The sequence below is a fragment of the Astatotilapia calliptera genome, chromosome 11, assembly GCF_964374335.1.
Source record: "Astatotilapia calliptera chromosome 11, fAstCal68.1, whole genome shotgun sequence".
In the NCBI taxonomy this organism is placed as follows: Eukaryota; Metazoa; Chordata; class Actinopteri; order Cichliformes; family Cichlidae; genus Astatotilapia; species Astatotilapia calliptera.
In genome coordinates, this window is record NC_137432.1 from 35,717,956 (window position 1) to 35,737,953 (window position 19,998).

At 40.0% G+C, this 19,998-nt stretch overlaps 1 protein-coding gene across 1 annotated transcript in view; it reads left to right on the top strand.

The window, feature by feature from the left end:
* sv2a (synaptic vesicle glycoprotein 2A) overlaps positions 1 to 19,998 on the top strand; it is a 47,859-nt gene that overhangs the window by 19,071 nt on the left and 8,790 nt on the right. The window contains exons 2-8 of the mRNA XM_026184331.2: positions 305 to 1,097; positions 13,775 to 13,955; positions 14,746 to 14,897; positions 15,092 to 15,225; positions 16,854 to 16,943; positions 17,449 to 17,556; positions 18,694 to 18,782. Of these exons, the coding sequence (XP_026040116.1) occupies positions 488 to 1,097; positions 13,775 to 13,955; positions 14,746 to 14,897; positions 15,092 to 15,225; positions 16,854 to 16,943; positions 17,449 to 17,556; positions 18,694 to 18,782 (1,364 nt within the window). The 5' untranslated portion in view covers positions 305 to 487. The remainder of the gene's footprint in view (positions 1 to 304; positions 1,098 to 13,774; positions 13,956 to 14,745; positions 14,898 to 15,091; positions 15,226 to 16,853; positions 16,944 to 17,448; positions 17,557 to 18,693; positions 18,783 to 19,998) is intronic.

Sequence of the window (19,998 nt, forward strand, 5' to 3'; positions counted from 1 at the left end):
CCGCTGTAAATGCCACAGAGTGATTTGGGCTGTAGAGAGAGCTGTGAGATAACTATTAATATAGGCCACTGAGCTCTAGACTCAGTTGTCAGCTTCTTAAAGCTGTCATGTCCTTTTTCTTTCTCCAACCATTAGTGCTGAGCCAGATAATATGTCCTGCAAATGTCAATGCGATGTGAATGCCTGTGGTCCTGTGCATTTCAGTATTAATTACCTTGAACCTAGACTGTTTAAAAATGTGTCTCTGCCTGACAGGTATTGTATGACTCATGCTAACTCTACTCTTTTCTTTGCTTTTCCACAGGATTTATTGTGTCTGAGCCGACTCTGTCCAGCAGCAGCAGCAGTGCAGTGGAGCTGGGAGCTGTCCTCAGTGCTGAATTTATCAGCTCACATAAATACCCATTGCACACTCATGTGCCTGGGCTGCTCCTGATACTTCCTATTCCTTGCAGCAACTGACCAACACCACCTCTACATATCCAAGATGGACGATGACGGTCGCTACAGAGACAGCCGCTCAGACTTCGTCCGTGGCGCCAAGGACATTGCCAAAGTTGCTAAGAAGCAGGTCGGTAAGAAGGTGGGGCGTGGCATGGACAAAATGACAGATGAGTACACCAAACGCTCTTATAAACGATTTGAAGAGGAAGATGACGACGACGATTATGCTGGCGTGCCGAGCAATGATGGCGGATATTATCGCAACGACAGCCGTGCCAATGATGAAGAAGGCCACAGCGACTCCACTGAAGGACACGATGAGGATGACGAGATCTATGAGGGCGAGTACCAGGGCATCCCAAGAGCTGAATCGGGGAAGGCTGGCAGCATGGATGGCGTGACAGCCGCACAGGCACAGCAGTTCAGGGATCTTTCGGCCTATGAGGGCGAGAGGAGAAAAGATCAGGAGGAGTTGGCACAGCAGTATGAGGCCATCCTGCAGGAGTGTGGCCACGGGAAGTTCCAGTGGACGCTCTACTTTGTCCTGGGCCTGGCACTAATGGCAGATGGTGTGGAGATCTTTGTTGTTGGCTTCGTGTTGCCCAGTGCTCAAATAGACATGTGTCTCTCCGAGCCCAACAAAGGCATGCTGGGTAAGACATCCAGATTTCACTCTCTTGCTTGCCCTGAGCTCGCTTGTCAACACTCAGGAGGGGGGATTACATAAGAGCCAATGTCCAACTTTTCTTTCAACTAGTCTACTCTGTATTGTCTCTCTCTCTTTATTTTTTATCTGTGTGCCTCCTTTGGCAGCGTAGGCCACCACTTCACATTTTATCTCTGCCTCATCTTAGCCATTACCTTTGCAGCTTATTCCCTGGTAATTGGTTTTCGACGGCCTCGTTGGCAGTGGAACTACAGCTATTTAAGATTCAACTGCCCATGCAGCTCCTGAACAGCAGCAGCAGAATTTAAAATCGAACGCTCAGCCAGTCCAAACATAGTGTTCTCTGCTTCACTTCAGCTGTTTTTAGCTGGATACAATGTGTGTATTTATGTGTATGCATGTGTGTGTGTGTGTGTGTGTGTGTGTGTTCACACTCAGAAAATGAGGCACCTTCTTGGAGTCCAACCGCTTGTTTCTGTGCTGGTACCCTCTAAAGCAGGGGTCCCCAATCCCAGTCCACGAGGGCCGGTGTCCCTGCAGGTTTCAGATGTGTCCTTGATCCATCACAGCTGATTTAAATGGATAAATTACCTTCTCAGCATGTCTTGAAGTTCTCCAGAGGCCTGGTAATGAACTAATCATGTGATTCAGGTGTGTTGACCCAGGGTGAGATCTAAAACCTGCAGGGACACCGGCCCTCGTGGACTGGGATTGGGGACCCCTGCTCTAAAGTAATGATGTAGTACCATGGACAGGGCACACCAGTCTTGAACTTCCTGTAAAATGTATATTTTAATGTATATTCGAATGCACATTTTCTTTGTTTTTTTTCTTTGCACCTTTAAATTTAGAGTAGATAGTTTAAATATTTACCTTTGTAAACCCAGAATATCTGGTCAGGCTCCGAATCCTACCACGCCATCTGTCATTGGCTGTACACCAAAGGCCTGAGTAAGTGAGGGTGAGTATCTGAGGGTGGTGCTGGACGTGTATGGGTACCTCAACACAGTGAGGAGGTGTGTGGTAGCAGTAACAGATGGGTTCAAGGTGGGGTTAGGATTACATCAGCTCTGATGCCCGTATTGTTTTCAGTGGCTGACAGATGAGATCAGGCAGGAATGTTTGTGGACCACAATGTTTGCAGACGATATTGTGATCTGTGGTGAGAACCTGGAGAGGTGTAGGTTTGTTCTGGAGAGAAGAAGAATGAAAATCAGTGGAAGTATGGTGTGAAGATGGTGGAGTTTTAATTGGGAGTGACCAGGATGGACATGACTAGAAATCATTACATTTTTAATCTCATGATGAGCAGTTTGGAGAAAAATTGAGAAAGATGTGCAGAAGAAGGATAGTAGATCAGGTAGGAGGAAAACAGGAAGACCTCAGGGACGATTCATAGCTGTAGTGAAGGAGGACCTGCAGAGTGGTGGTGTGACAGGGAAGGATATTAGGGATAGGGTGAGATACAGGCAGATGATGTGCTATGGTCGCCCCGAAAGGCAGGAAGAAGAAGAAGAAGAAAAAGGAGAAGTAAATACACTTCAGTGAAAGCGACGCATGATTTTGATTGAAGCACTGCTGAATCCACTAACAGATCCCTGTTAGAGCTCTGCCTGGACTCTGTGTTGTTGGTTTTATTTACTGTAATGTTGATGAGTTGGATGCGTTCTGATTACATAATTTCCTCTCAGAGGGGTGTTGACTGTTCAACTGTATGCTGCTCGATGCACATCGTCGCAGCAGATGTGGATGTTGAATATCTGTGGTGTTTAAAGTGAACATCATGGGTTCATAAAAGTGTCCTCTGTACAAACATTACCTGTTAATTCTGATTGACAGTTCAAGTGCTCAAAGTTTGTTTCAGCATGAAACTTTCATTTCAGATTAATTTGAACTTTTGGTGATGATAGACATTCTGATTAAGTGCAGGATGTTTTTATCAACAGTATTATATGATTGATTAACTGGGCTATGCATAAATCAATGGAAACAGCCCAAACAGGCTTATGAGACACAATTAAATAAAAAGAAATCAGGGCCATGAAGTGAAAATAAGACAAAAAGCATGATGCCACCTGAGAAGGGCTAATTTACCCATATCCCCAAAAGAACATTTCATTCTGTCGCCCTCAGTGCACCAAAACATTGAATTTTAAAGATTTGGATATTCTTGCATCTTAATCAGGACAGAACGTCTTCTAATTTACATAACTCACACAGTCCGTTATCCTCCTGGATGTTTTTAAATCTGCCAGCTTCAAGGACAAGAGGAAGGGTTCCCCGTAATGTCTTTGATTCCTCAGTGATTTTGCAGTATAAGGTTCAGAATCACAGTTAAGCTTCATTTCAATATTTTTTTGTAGTTTTGGCTTCAACAAAATGTCTTTTTCAAATCTAGTAAACATCTTTGTTCTGATTTCATGTTGGTCATATTAAATTATTCAACATGAAATTCTATATCGCTCATGGAGAGCTGTGTGAAACCTTGTTATTGAGTCGATCTTCTGCCAAATTAAGCAAATTCATCATTTTACATTTTTGCTTTCTGATCCAGGAATCCATGTCAGAAAAGTCAATGTACAAACGAAATTATGAACATACAGCTAAAGCTGGTCTGTACAGAGTCTGCTGCAGTTTATTATAAATGATTAGTGCCACATTTATGCAAGATTATCACTCAGTATGGTAACACCCAGAGCATGAGTTACTGTATATGTGTAATACATGAAAATACATGCTCAATTGTCCAGATACAGAGGTCCACAAGATCACTTTTGTTCATCTGGGAAGACCTTACCAGAAACGTTCATCAAGATGTATGCTTACGACAGCCAATGGTATTCATGAATGTAGCCTGTATATAAAAGATGGAAATGGTCACAGTGACATCACCCATTGGTTCTGGACTTTGTTGCCACAAATAATCATACTTCTCAGTTAACAACAGCAAGTTCTTACCACCGATAAGACAGAGAGGTCCAACTCAGTGATGACGACGAAAAGGAAAGATGGAAGAAACAGGAAAGAGGCGGAAGGGCAAAATATTAAAGAAAGCCAATGAAATAACTACTTGTATATAATTTTTCAAAATATTAAAAATTATTACATTTTTCAAAACATTTTCCCTCCAGCTCTCAGACAAACACATTAGCCAGTGCATATGATGGATCATTCTAAAAGGAAGTGGAGCAAAATTAGAAAACTTGCGACTTGAATTGCTGCCTAGTCTGGCTGCCATCTATACCTCCTTTCCCCTTCTTTCTCCCTCTGGGTTTGTGTCATGCTGGGGGAGGGGCAGGGAGACACGACTGGCCTCCATTCCCTCCCCTCTTCCTGTTACGCAACATTCCTGACTCATGCGAGAGAGCCTCTTGTGCTCGTACCTCTCTGCATGCAGTCTCCTCTTCCGACCCCCATCCTCAGGCTCCATCTCAGCCTATCCTGCTAGCTGCTCTTACCCCACGCAGTGTTCTGGATCATCTGTTTTGTGTGTGCATTAGTATGTGCATGTAATGGGTGACTGCAACAATGTCGACATGATCACGGATCCGTCGTTTGACATTTCAGCAACACAAAAACTAGAATTAAATAAGGATCAAACACAGGAAATGATGACAGATCGAGCGGTCTAAATAAAACCCTGGTGCAGCGTTTCTGCTCGACGAGCTCGACGAAACACATCGACACAGCAGTGAAACAGTGAAGTGGTTGTCATTGATTTGCCCTTGTTGTGAAGCTGCAGTGGACTGTAGCTTTTTTGTCATATAGGAGACGGGAGTTTCTTCCATGCAGGATATGTGCAGGATCAGCGCATCCTCAGCCTTTTGGTGTTAAGAAGTTTTCTCACTGCTCAGCATTCAGTGTATTTTCAGCCACAGTTCTGTTAAATATAGTCTTGAGAAGGTTTTTTAAATCTGTAACCTTTGCTACAATATGTTCACTGCCTCCTCTAATTATTGCAGTTGCATGGCTGCATTTTGAGACAGCGACTGCACAGTTCTCCTCAGGCTAAAAGGAACCTTTGTGTAATATAATGTATCCTCAGCCTTTTCATGGACATGGAATCAGTAACTGAAATCAAGGATGAAGGGATAAAATGGGTGAAAACAGTCAATCGGTCCTGGGGATGATCTGTCAGAGAAAACTGTAGGCAAAAAGATTTGGATATTGTAGCCTGCTGTACATGTATGAGCATCAGAAAGATGTTAAGTTTGCATATCAGTACTTCTCCAATACTAGAAAATTAATATTGAAGCTCCTGGGTTACATATTCATTTGAAAAACACTGAGCTTTGTTATCAAAATGAGCTTTTTCTTAAATTTCATTTGTATTTTTATAAACCACTAAAAGTAATATTTCCAGTCAGTACAGAAACAGCAGTCGTAAATTATCTTTACTACACGCAACACACAAATAAGCCTTATAACAAATGATTCAGAATACCAGAAAAAACACCTGACTTTGTTTACAAAATTGGAAGCAGCGTAAACAGTGCGGAGGATTTGATGAGTGCTGCCAAACAGAGCTGCAGGTAACCGAGCAAACAGCTTATTCAGGAGATATTTCCCCTCTTTTTGAAGGCATTTTAATCAGCTGCTGCAGTGTTTGTTTGGACCAAACACCCTTATTCACACTACCATCACAAAGTGAGACCACTGCAAAGCACTTATAGCATTTATTACTTCAGCTTTCAGTGGTAGCAGTGGATATTTGCTGGCTGACTTTCAGTCACCACAAGAAACTGCAGCTGTATTCTCCTCCTGCGCTACTTTTTATTTAGTTGTTCAATAAAAACAAAGCAGGGGAAGCACCACAAAGGAGAACCATGCTAATTTTTGCAGGTGATATGAAGGAAAACTAGAAGTTTACAGAAGACATCTCAGCTCACTGTGCTTCACAAGCAAATCGAAAAGTCATAAAATCCACAAACAACAAACCACTGGATGAAAAGTGAATTATTTAAATCACACAGGAAAATGAAATAAATAGACTAATATATAATAAGTAGGGTATAGAGGATGCATATGCTTTTTACTGAAAGACTGACCTTAAATGAACTCCTTTTGAGACATTTTAAATGCTTTTCATTTAACTTATATAAATCTTAAAACCTAAGTGAAAAGATAATCGTTTGCTCAACAGTTGAACACTGACTGTCTACTGATATTGGACCTTAATATCTAGAAGACATGTACATGTACCTTTTGCTTCCTGTGAACATATTGTGTCCTTAAAGGAACCCATAATTACCTTGAACCCTAATAATGAACCCTGAGGGGCACATTTGTGTAGATTGTACCTGTAGGAATACAATTTGGCTTTACTGTACCCTGTTTCTGAGACTTGTAAGTTCATGAGAGAAGAACACTGCAGTGTAAGCCATCTATAAATGATCAGTTCTGCTCTACAAGAGCTGCTAACATGTCTCCCTCACTGGATCCTTAAACAAGCCCCGTGTACTCTGCTAGTTGGGGAAAACCTGCTATTAATAGAAGCCTCCTGCCCTGCCCCCTCTTCATGCACATAGACACACAGTCTCGCACACTTTTGTCCATTTCCACACACACACACACATGCATATACACTACCCTGGAGCCCTTGGGAGTTCTGTCACAGCGCTGACTGGCCATCGTCCTCCCCCCTTTCTCACCCCCCCCCTCCTCTCCCCCCCCCCCCATTCAGAGTGCAAAGGTGCTCAGCTGTCTGGAGATTTCTGCTTCTCTCCTTTCTCTTCATTTTGCACCTCGTCCTGCTCACCTCTCTCCTTCCGTCTCTCTTTCTGTCTTCACCACATTTTGTTTCAGCTTTCTCTGAAAAACAAAACGCAAAACGCGTCTCATGAATGATTAAAATGTAGACGAATAGAAAGCAGTGGTTGTTTTGATGTTACTGAGCATCTGCAGCTTACTGCAGCATCAGATTCACTGGAATTCAATGAAGTGTGTTACTAGTGGTTTGAAAATCATGAAAACGTCACCAATAGGAACATTATTTAATTGAATGCAATTCTAGATTCAAGAGTTTGTTGGGAAAACTGTCAAATAAAAAAAATCACAAAGAAATAGTCGGGATCTCATTACTGCTGAATGATTTCAAATACAAAAGCCGTTGGCAGCAGAACTGTTTTTGATAGGATGCTTCACCTCCACACTGTAGGCTGTAATGGCTTTTCTGTCTCCTTCTCCTTTTATTTAACTGGAATGAGGCTCAAGCTGTAGACTGTGCAGAGTGAATGCAGCCATGAATGTAGCATCTTCTCCAGCTTGGTGTTGTGAACCCAGGCATGATGAAACAGAGGAATTAAATCATATATTGCTTTATTTTCTGGTTTCTTTTCACTGAATCATACTATAGTTTACAAAAGAAATGGCATGCTATATTGAACTAGTGCTTCAGGCTATTAACCTAATCAGGTAAGGTCATTTCCTCATAGAATTCTCTGTGAATGAACTTCTTTGCAGGTCAGTTTTGCCCTTAAAACATCATTTGTTCACTATAAAATCCATATGCTGCCTTTTTGCCATTTCTACCCCATTTCCATACAGTTTACATCATATGGTTCATGTTCTGCTGTAGTCCCTGTTGGTGGTGACCCCATTTAATCCCATAAGGGTGTAGCCAGAACAACCTGCACAAGCATCAATCACAGCATCCCATCAGGCACCACTACTGCTAAGAACTGGGTCATTGCAGTGGTTATGTTTTTTTGTTTTTTTTTTGCACTATGATGCCTCCTTATTTAACAGTTTAAAACAAAAGCACAGTGTTGTCTCTTTGGCCATTAAATAATAAACTTTTTTCATTAGCTTTTTGGAAACATTTCTGTTTTCTGCTGATTGGTTTGCAGCTTTTCCCTGTAAAGAGCTCCCTGCTGTGGCCAAAACCAGCTCCACGAGTGTAAAAGTCCACAGGCTGTAAAAAAAAAAGAAATACCTGAAAGAAGCCACCTGTTCATCCACTGGGAATATAGTAGTATTGATTGGTCTTTCGACTGTTATGTGCATCTTTAGGAATTTGGTGAAAAATATTGTTTTTACTGCCAGAATGTATTTTACCTTTAATATTTTAGTTGGTTTCTGCCGTATTTGTCCATTTAAAAGTACATAAAAGCAACAACTTGGGCTTAAATCAAACTCTTCCCTAAGATAATGTTATTTTATTAGTCAAACTAAATATTGATGACATTGTGGTTTAGCTTTAAGGCGAGCTTTGTTAGCCTCTTAATTAATTATTTTACCCCTCAGATATAGAAGAGCGATAAATTGGGACACAATTCATCCTCAAGCCAAAAGCAGCTGCTAATGCATTCTAGCCACATAGACAAGCAAATGTGATGACAGGGGAAATGATAATGACGTGGTTACTGGTCACGACAGCAATCAGGCTTCCAGCTCCCAGCTGGATATGGTGGTTTAGAAAGAAATATTTACCATTTGATCCATCCTACTCACTGTGGCTGTCTGTCTGTTTGTTTACTTTGATGCTGCTGCAATGCGACGACATTTATCATCACCATCACTTGCTAGTTGTTGCTGCTGCTATGAAGGATATTTCCAGGAGAAGTAGCTCACAGCGGTACCGCTGCTTTGGAACACACACAGCTTTATGATTCCTTATCTTCAGCGGACTTTCTGCTGTACTTCTTAATCTCCTGAAGATTTAACCTAATTCTATAGGATGTTAGCAGTGAGTGAAAAGGAAATAAAGCATAAAACAAGTCACCAGATATGATTGGGTGACCATTAATAACACACACACTTGTTCAATGAAGGGAATGAAAGTCACCTTGCTCCTCATTTCACAGCTGCAAAAGTTTACACTGAAATATACAACCAAAGGACAGACAGCAGGAATGAAACATGTGCAGCCAGAAACAAATACACACTTCAATAATTTCATTTAAAGGTCTTTTCATTTAAAAAGAAAAAGGACGCCCACCGTCACATTATTCTAGTTCAGGACATCCATCCTCTGTGTTAACCTGACTTTTCAACCAGCTTCATCATCCCAGCACTTTGCACCTCTGTCAGACTGTTTAATAACGGATCGTATTACCAGATGCGTTTAAAACCTGTGTAGAATTATTTTTTTCCCTGCCTAATTCAGTATTTTTTCTGGATGTCTTACACCAGCGGTCCCCAACCTCTTTTGCGCCACGGACCGGTTTATGCCCGACAATATTTTCACGGACCGGCCTTTAAGGTGTCGCGGATAAATACAACAAAATAAAACTAGTACTGGTACCGAAAAAAAGAAAATTTATTCATAACACACGTGAAAACCGAGTAAACGATAAAAACGATAACAAAACAACGCTGAAAACTGTTAAAAACCCTGAAAACTATACATTTCACATCTGAGCCTCAACTCTCGCGGCCCGGTACCAAACGACTCACGGGCCGGTACTGGTCCGAGGCCCGGGGGTTGGGGACCGCTGTCTTACCCACTAGCAGTTGGCAGGACTGTGTTGTTTTTGTTATGCAAGAAACAATATTAAATGTAACAATGTGATTCCCATGGCATTGAGTATAGTTTGTGCCTTGATTACTGGTACTTGTCCTCAGGTTAATGACCGTTTCAGATTTTCCCCATGAATTCTACCTTGAAATAGCAGTCAGCCTTTTCGGTCAGAAACTGAAAAATCTTGTCATGATAAAACAATGTCATCTCAAGGTTCACTGATACACTTATACCAGGACCTGTGTAGCAATAAATCTATTATAGCCCAGCAGTCCTTAATGAATCTCTTCCTTGGCATTGACACTACATGCACAGCTCATGTTCATGAACTGTGTGCTGAATGTTTCTCAGTAAACCACTCTGCTGAATGGATGGTGTGTCTCTGGCTCTTCACCTTTACTGTTTGCACCTTACCTGAAGGATAAAGCTCACAGGGTGACATTAAAGGATCAGTGTCTGAGCCATGCTGCTTCACAGCAGGAATTCGACAAGACTACGTCTTGGGCCTTGTTCTGTCTTACACATACACTCTGCTTCTTGTACCACTGTGGTGTTGAATTCAGTTAGAAGTTCACAATTCAGTAGAAGAAGTAATTGTCACCTGTCTGGTTGATGTCTCAGAGTTTAAGTCAAACCTGGACAAAATGGTGCTACTGTTCCTCTGGGACAAAATATCTCAGTGAGACCGGATCTGTCCTTCATCACTTTGCTGGTTCTAGTCATAGACTGTACATAAAAGATGGATACAGCCACTATGACATCACCCAGTGGTTTGCATTCTTTAGCTTCCTGGTTGTATTATTTATCAGGTCATTCCATTATAATTACCCCAGTACACAACAACATCAAAAAATATGTTTGAGAACTTCATTTCAATAAGGTGACGCTAACACTGTTATTTGAAGAGACCACGCCCCTATTATTTACAAAATCCAGAAGTACTGTTGTTATGAAGAGCAAACTCAGCAACAAAGGTCAAAGTGGACTGGGATATAAATGCATATTCAACCTCTGAAGTTGGGAATTTTCACAGTGAATGGAGTTTTTAGGGATTAACATTGTCATTATCATTTATCTGCCATAACAATGACACTCATTTCATGTGCATGTGCAGTAGTGGTGCAGCAACTGATCAAAAATCTCACGGATCGGATCAGATCACGGTTTTAAGTCACGGATCGGATCAATTTTTGGATCAGCAAAAAAAGAAAAAAGACAAAAATGTAACATTTACTTAATGAAGTATTTTTTGCCTGTTAAAAACATTCAACTCAAGACTCAACGCAATTATTAAAAAAAAAAAGATACAATATAGGGCAGTGTAGGGCTTTGTATCTACCACTCAATTCAATTCAATTTTATTAATAAAGCGCCAAATCACAACAACAGTCACCTCAAGGCGCTTTATATTGTAAGGTAGACCCTACAATAATACATACCGCTCATTATATCGCACTCCGCTGTGATATAATGAGCTGTCACGGTCACGTAGCTTTCCGTTGCCCTGGAGGTCCACAAATTTGTAGTAGTTAGAGAAACAGAAGATGCCTGGGACAGTTCAGCCATAACTTTAAACTTTTCCTGCTCATACATGCTTGGAACAATCTTGCCACTAAAGCGGACGCGCAACGGGATATCATCAAGCACGTTCATCATAGTTTAAACCCCTTGTTTTGCACAACGGAATACGGCCTCCTGTCTGCAGCTAAACACCCCAATAGCTTCTGTAATAGCTTCAGCCCGGTCGGACTGGGCTGCTTAAATGCCGCAGACTGCTAGCGCTGGCCATAACTATCGCTTGACAGACCCACCACGCGCACCATACACATACTTTTTTTCCTTCTTTTTCGAATCTTCAGATCATGTGTGTACCGAACCGTGGAGTGGGATCGGTTCGGATTACGGATCAACCGTGATCCGTTGCACCACTAATGTGCAGATACTGTGGAAAGCATAAAGGGTCCCCAAAAACGTGACTCAGTCTAATGGGTTTTTGCAATAGTCAGTAATCAGCAACCTGTGGAGCTCTAGGCATTGCATTATTCTATGCATTTTAACACTTTTTCAAAATTTCAGCATCACAGTTAATTGAGACATTTTCTACTCGATCTTTTGAAATGTCAGATAAAACAGTCAGAACAGAACTGTGACCCTGTGCTCTCAGAGTAATGAGCCTTAAAAATACTCCACAAAATTTAACTAAATCTTTCACCTCCAGGGGGTAGTATTTCACAAAAGGGTGATTTAAAATGATTTTGGATCTGGTTCGATGTTCTTTTTACTTTTTAGCACTTTGACTGTTTTATCAACTGTCTTTGCCACTTAAATTAATCCTTAATCAATAAAATTGACTGAGAAATTTGACTCTAATGCACTAGAAAAAATACATTGTGCTTATTCTCCAATCCAATTGAATATTTTGAGAGCTTTGGGGTTAATTCTTGCCAAAAAATAGTATACAAATGCATGATTACTACCTTTTCACATACAAAAAAGTGATAATGAGAATTTAAATATAGATGTCACAATCAGACACAGTATGGTGAAAAGTTTCTCCTTAAATATTCAGAGTGATCTCACCAATAACTTGTCTCACTGAACACCCTCAGAGTGCGAACACTGTTGACAGGATGTCAATAAGGTGCTGATTGCAGGAGAACAACTGGTGTATGTGTGGTGTGGGAGCATCATCAGTTTTGCAGAGAGAGAAAAGGTTTGACAGACAGAGTGTGGGATATGAGTCATGTTGGCACCTTAAATCACAAGTCGGGTTGACAAAGGTGCTGCTTGTTTCTGTTAACGGCATCTCCTCCCTGGTGGCAACTTCCTGATGCTGAAGAGAATAAAGCAGTTTTATCCACGGGTTTCAGTTTATACTGTTTGGCTGTATAGAGAATTTCATTTGGGTAGAAACACCAGGAAGCAGCCACTAAAGGGATTGTATTGAAGTTGTAAAAGAATAAAATCTTTAGGGGCAGCGAGTGATGAAAAGGTTTCTTCAGATTCAAACAGAGGTGTCATTTATAGGAAAGCAACACAACATGTATACTTATTTTAAGGCTGCAGCAGTTTGTTCCTGTTCTCTGGTTCCAGCCTTTGTCTAAGATTTTTTTATCAGCACTTTCATGTTTTGGAAGATTGTCACCTTTTTGGTGACCTCATTATTAAGCCCAGGTCTTTAATGCATGCTAGCTCATTCAACTTAGCCAGTGTCTCAGATGAGTATATATCCATGTATGTCACTAAAACTATTCAGTGTAATTATATAAACCTTATAGTTTCCAAAACACTAATATTTCATATTATGAATGTAATAAAGCTCTAGTTAAAGCTAATAATCATTTACCAACACCTCTAAAGTTCATTTATTTGATCTGATTACAGATTATACCATATTTGAGCTTGAATATAAGCTCAGCATGGCCCATTTCCTAGGTTTGTGCTAACATCAGCTAATTGCCACCTGCATTTTGCTCCATGCTCCAGTTTTAGAGATTCATCTTTTGCCTGCTCACACTTTCTGAAATACACATCTGAAATATTGCAACAAGGAAACAAGGAAAAAAATGCTTAACTGTCTTTTGTGTGAAACCCAGCTCTCAGTTACAACCTGATTATACTATAATACTATAATACGTGTGTATTGTACTATAATACACATGGTCTTGATTAAATTTGAGAACCCCTTGAAACCACCTCCCTGTTTAAGTCTCCTGTCTCTTCTCGGTCACTTACTGTTACTCAAACTAGTATTGTCCAGTAATCAGTCTCTCTGGTTCCTTTACTTTGCTGCTTTTTAAAAGAAAAATACATTTATACAATTTAGGGATAGATCAGTGTTTCTTTTTTATTATACACATAGTGAAGGATGATATTTTGCATATTTCACAAAATCTGTTGTGAATAAGATGTACGCCACGACCCTCTCTGCTATGAAATATATGGTTTGGATGATTATATTGCATTAACTTGCTGTTTCATGCTTAATGCAAAATGCTTGAGTCCAGTGAGGCAGTCAGATGAGCTAATTTACTGGGCAGTGGAAGTTTAATGAAAGTGCAAGTGGAGGCTGGAAGTAATATCAATGAGTTTACTGATGAATAATAACTCATTATCTTGCCCTTTGTCTCTCTCCGTCTCATTATCTCTTCCCATGACGTTCTCTTCCATTACTCTTCCCTCTTAATCCCCCCTCCCTCCAGGTCTGATTGTGTACCTGGGGATGATGGTTGGGGCGTTTTTGTGGGGCGGCCTGGCCGACCGAATCGGGCGACGGCAGACCCTCCTCATCTCCCTCTCCATCAACAGTGTGTTTGCCTTCTTCTCGTCCTTCGTCCAGGGCTACAGCTCCTTCCTGTTGTGCCGCCTGATCTCTGGTGTGGGGTAAGGGGATAGATGAGTCACTCAGACACAGCTGCCAGAGCTGGAGATGAGGCAGTCACGACCCACTGTAGTACATCAGTCAAACTGATAAGCAGAGCAATGTCACGTGGCACAGAGCAGATTAAATATGAAGTGGCTATATTTCATTAAAAGAAAAAAAAAATAGTGTGCCCTTAGATACTGGTTGTATTTGGTGTTTGCTGTATCTCAGGTGAAGTGTTGAAAGGTACTTTTGGGCCTCCCATTTCCTCAGGTTTGGGCTTAGAAACGTCAACAGCTTCCATAACATGGTCCAAAGTCATTGACTAACAATGTGAACACTGACCTACTGCAACAAGCCAACCTGTCTGTAGTTTTACTTGCATGCAGCATCTTAAGGCTGTTGTAAAAGGATTTTAGTCAAAGCATTTTGTGCTCATTGCTGGTGGTTATAGCAGAATGCCAGCAGAATGACAGCCTGCATGAAATCATGCCCTTTCAGCTGGTTGTAAGAAATAATTCATAAATATTTTGTTTTCATTTTTGGTGAAATCCATTAAAATGATTTGCTGTACATGCTATAGTTAAAAGACACAAACAGAATTAATATCTATATTACAAATCTTTAGAAATATTTCATTTAATATTAGCACACATGCAAGAAAGTATGTATATAATACCAAGATGGACAGTTCAATGAATTCTCAGTCATTCACTGATAAATAAAAAAAATCACAAATGACTGAATCTTTTGTTATGGGAACAGATGCTACCTTTTCTAATTCGGTTACCTTCCGTTTTAACTCCACAGCATTGGTGGCTCCATCCCAATTGTGTTTTCTTATTACTCTGAGTTCCTCGCCCAAGAGAAGCGAGGAGAGCATCTGTCCTGGCTCTGCATGTTCTGGATGATTGGTGGCATCTACGCATCTGCTATGGCTTGGGCCATCATCCCACACTATGGTAAGAAAATGTACAGTATTTAAATATGAACATTCTAAGCTTCGAGATTGTTTCCTCACGCACCAGTAGGCCAGTATCCATTCTAAGCTATGTAAATGCTAATTTTGTCTTTACATTTCTCTACAGTTTTTATTGCAAATGACAAATGCTGCAGTTCTGTCTCACGTCTCTTCTTGCTTCCTTTCCTCATGTAGGCTGGAGTTTCCAGATGGGCTCAGCCTACCAGTTCCATAGCTGGCGTGTCTTTGTGTTGGTGTGTGCCTTCCCCTCTGTGGCGGCCATCTCTGCCCTCACCACCATGCCTGAGAGCCCCCGCTTTTACCTTGAGGTCAGCCTGACAGCTCATACCCCACTTAGACCTTGTGGAAATATATTTTTGAATACATTTTGAATGCTTGAAAGCATAAACAGCCTTAAAGACAAAGTGCTGCTTATGCACTTTTCCAAAACATTTTGAATAACTTAATATGTACATATTTATCGTCCAGGAGAAATCTGAACATTGGAGATTCTGAAATATACATCATAGATTCTGAATTCAGTTCAGTATGTTTTAAACACTGACACAGAAAAAAAAACTGACTTTTATTTAAAAATGCCCAATATATAAAAAAAAATCAGGCATGTTGTCAGTATTTTAGTACTAAACCACTTTTAGCTAATCATGTTAGCTGCTGGTTTATACCACCAGATGTTCTCACTTCTTGTATCTCCTTGTTTCTACATATTTACTTATTTATTTTATTTTACACCTGCACTCACGTCCCACGCACTTTCATTCACATCAGAATATCTCAGTTTAGTAAATGAAGCTGCAGCTGGTGGCAGACAAAGATAAAACACTGTAGAATCAACAACCTCTCATTTGGCATTTTGAAACATTTCCACGTGTACTGTGTGTGGTTTAGTCTCGATTTGGACTGAAATGTAGTCAGGCTTTCACATAAACATAACTGCAGCACTTACTGAAATTTAACGAAGAATAAGAATCAAATGGAGGGCAAGATTACAGGCAGAGAAATAAATGCAGAGGCAGCAGACTGAGGTAAAATCCAAAGCAAAATGAAAAGGTCATAAAATACAAAACAAGACGCTGGGTGAGGAACATGAACTGACAACTGAAGACTCTGCACTATATATAACCTGCACATTCTTAATCATCCAGGTCATGGTATTCTGAAGGCTAGAAATAAAAGCAAGTGGATTTCTTTTTGATTCATGAAAATATTCAGTTTCTAATCCAAGAGGCCATCTATGTCCACTGTGAAAGATCATCACTGAACAGAGGTGGTGGCTCACGACACCAGCTATCAGCTGCCCATAACGCAGTCTCGAGATTCTTTGCGAGCCAATTGTGACCAGCGTAACTTTAATAGCTCAAAGGATGTTGAAGTATGGCTGTGTTTCAGAAAGTAGCCACACCCCTGGCTCGCGTGAATCTCAGAACCACCTCCAAGGGCACGAAGGTTACATCTTTATCTGTTTAAGAAAAACAAAAACGTAATTTATCTAAGTGTGCACATTGTTTAATAGTTGTATAAATATGGATTTATCTGAATGTGACTCTAAGTACTGCACAAGATTTCCTATATGCCCAGACCTAGTTTACAAACGGTAAATGAAAGATCTTGTCTTTAACTAGGATTTTAAGTACTGAAGAAACCAAAAAGACGTCCAGTTGCCTTCAGTTCAAATGGTTAGGAATAAACTAAGTTAAGATAACTTGAAAACGAGTGTCACATTAAAATTAAAAATCTATTCATAATAAAACAAACAATGAACTAAAAACAAACAAAACAAAAAACCCAAAACAAATAATCATCCATGATGGAAAGACAACAACACCAAATGAAAACTAATATAATAAATAAATAATAAAATATAAGCTGCGTTAATTTAACTGAAAATGGAAATGAAAGATCTGCTAAACATCTTTTTTTGTGCCCCTCCTAAAAGAATGGCAAACATGACGAGGCGTGGATGATTCTGAAGCAAGTTCACGACACCAACATGAGGGCCAAGGGTTACCCCGAGAGGGTCTTCTCTGTAAGTAACACTCAAGAATGTTAAGCTTCTTTCATGCTAACACTTTTGCATTAATGCAGAAAATAACATCATCATAATAGTTTGCAGTTTGTGGGCTTATAGAGTGCAGCAGGTTTAGAGCTCTGTGCTGCATATTTTTGCATATTAATGAGTTAAAACAGATGCTCTTTAAACTTCTGTAATCTCTTTATGCCTCAGGCTGTACAGTTCATATTAATAATTTAAATGAAAAATGGTGATTCAAAGATGTTTTCTAATCTTTTCTTTGAGTAAAATTATTAAAACAACTTTCTGTTTTACAGATTGTGGTGTTACTGGTCAGCTGTTAGCCTCATAACATGGATACATTGTAATACTAACTGAACTTTAATGGAAAAATACATCATTTTATATGAAGTTGTGTGATTATTCTATGAAACTTTTTTAACAAAGAGATTTGTAAAGCACTCTCAAGAGGAGCACGATTAACAATCGTTAAACAGAACAATTAAATCATACCTCCCAGGTGACCACCATCAAAACAGTGAAGCAGATGGATGAGCTGGTAAACCTGGGCGATGGTGCTGCCTGGCACGAGAAATGGAGGATAAAGCTCACCACGCTCTTCCATCAGGTAAGAAAAAACCCTGATTATTCTTTTTTAAAATCAATTTCTTACTTGATACATATTTAAATGAAAAAGAACGAGAATGAAAAGGAGAAAGGATTCAAACTACTTGTGGCTCAGGAGGTTGTCCATTAATTAGAAGGTCTGTTTTGATCCGTGGCTACTCCAGAACCAGGTGTAATGGATAAAGTGCCTGAAATGAATAGAATAAATAACTGAATGTTTCTGTAAATGGTCTCATGTGGTTTGTAGTGTAAAGTGTTCTGAGCAGTCAACAACACTAGAAAAGCAAAACACAATTCATTAACCTTGTTGCTGCAAATGGACAAGAAAATGTGCACAGCAAATTTGTGATATCAGCGATACATTTACATACAGCTACTTTAACTTGAAAACAATCAGTGGATTTGAAAAATTTATACAGTCTTTTGATAACACTTTTTGTTGCTTTACTTAGTCCTACGTCTGTGGAAACATAGACTGTGTATTAACCTCCTAGGACCTGCCGTTCACATATGTGGACATCACATTTTTTACATTCATCGGGCCCCAATATGTCCAAATATCAAAGAGAAATTAAAATGCATGCCGTGGAAGAGTTCGGGTCTTAGGAGGTTAAAGATGGATCTAGTCTCCCACTGGTTTGTGTTGTCCTGGTCTGGAGGCTCAAACGGAACATTTTTTGCCATCGTTGCTTTGATCTTTTAAAACTGGGACGACTGAAGGTTGTGTCTGAGAAGCCAAGAGCCACAGAATCAAATGGCAGCATCTTGTTTTCTGTGACGATCAGAACTCCACTGACAGGCTTTGAGTTGGCTTCACTTGTTAAAATGGACCTGGTCTTGATCTGAAGGAATTGTAACTAAAAAGAAGGTATATTAAAAATCTCACCAAGGCTCTGTTTATCTTGTTAGATCTTATTGTGTGTTTAGTGATTCTGTGTGTTTGTGTTCTCCCTTTTCGGTCTTTGGTTACACAAAAACTGGAAAGGGATTCTGGGAGATGCTTTTTATTTCTCACAGTTGGTGAAAAGAACCCTGTTTTCAGAAATGTCTGAAGTCTATTGACTTTTTAGCTGAGTGTACTTTACATTTATTACTTTCTCTTTGCACATCTCTTGTGTCTGTCTGTGTGTTTCTTCAGGTTTGGAGTAATTTCCAGACCATTTTCTCTCCCGAGTACCGGCGCACCACCTACATGATGATGGCTGTGTGGTTCTCTATGTCCTTCAGGTAGGATCAGGTGTATTAACTAATGCAGGATTTTCTGTGTTGCATAGTGAAATCTGTTTATTTGTCTAAACTAAAAAGAGCAGATGGCTGTTGATCACAGCGGCTTTGTGTTTGTTTACCAGGAGTCAGTTGGCTGTTGGTGATTTAAATGTAAAGGCCAACATTATCTCCTGGTCTAGCTGGCCACAGCAGGTTCATAATTATAATAGTTGGTGAAAGCAGGAATTTATCAGTGAGTATAAAACAAAAAGGGGCTTGAAGCAGGATCTGCGAATGGATGCGATCACTTTCATGTCATTTAGTGTCAGCAGTGCTGCTGAATCACTCAAATGGCTCTTTTTGTAGCTGAGAATGAAAAAGCAGAATCAAATAGAGATTCACCCTGAACCCATGACCCCTCCCACAGGGTTATGCTGTTTTGTTGGCATGAGCACTACAAATCAATACGAACAAAGTCTTGGGCGATCACGTTTATTCTGTGATCATCATTTCTATCCTGATGGGATCTGTTCCAGGATGACAGCACTGCTTTCTGCAGGGTCCAAAGAGTTATTCATGGTGTCTCTCTCATGGCCATCTTGGTGTTCATCATATTACTGTTGCTCCACAGTCATCGTTACATCTGAAGAATCATGCGGCTGTGATGCCATTGCAGCCTGGCCACTATACCAAAGCACAGCTTGCCCTATTTCACAGAAATATTCATGTATTAAATAATCTTTAACACATATCCTAAAAATGTGATTGTCCTCAGGCACCACTTACCACGTTGCGGAAGGTGCAATAAAATATTATGCCTTATTTAAAATAATGTGAATCATGTGCTGCAATCTTTATAACGATCCACAAAATAATGAATTGATGTGAATTTATTTTAACGTTCAAAGGCATGCAAGACAATAAATTTTCACCAGTGAACCTTTACTAAGCCTGGTAAACAGGTTCAGTTTGATACAGTAGTTTGCTAAAGCAAAACATAACATTACTTGGATTTATCTAACATTTATTTCAGTTAGTGTCAATATATTATGTATATAACTAATAACGAATATAAATCCATAAAGCCGTAGTGCACTGAAATATTAATTTACTCAGTAACGCTCGTCTTCCAACATCCTTCTAGAAGCCAGTCACTAATCAAATTTCCCTGGACGTTATATTCTATTGTTCCTGAGCAAAAGTACACAACATTATGTTTAATTAAAGGCTTAATCGA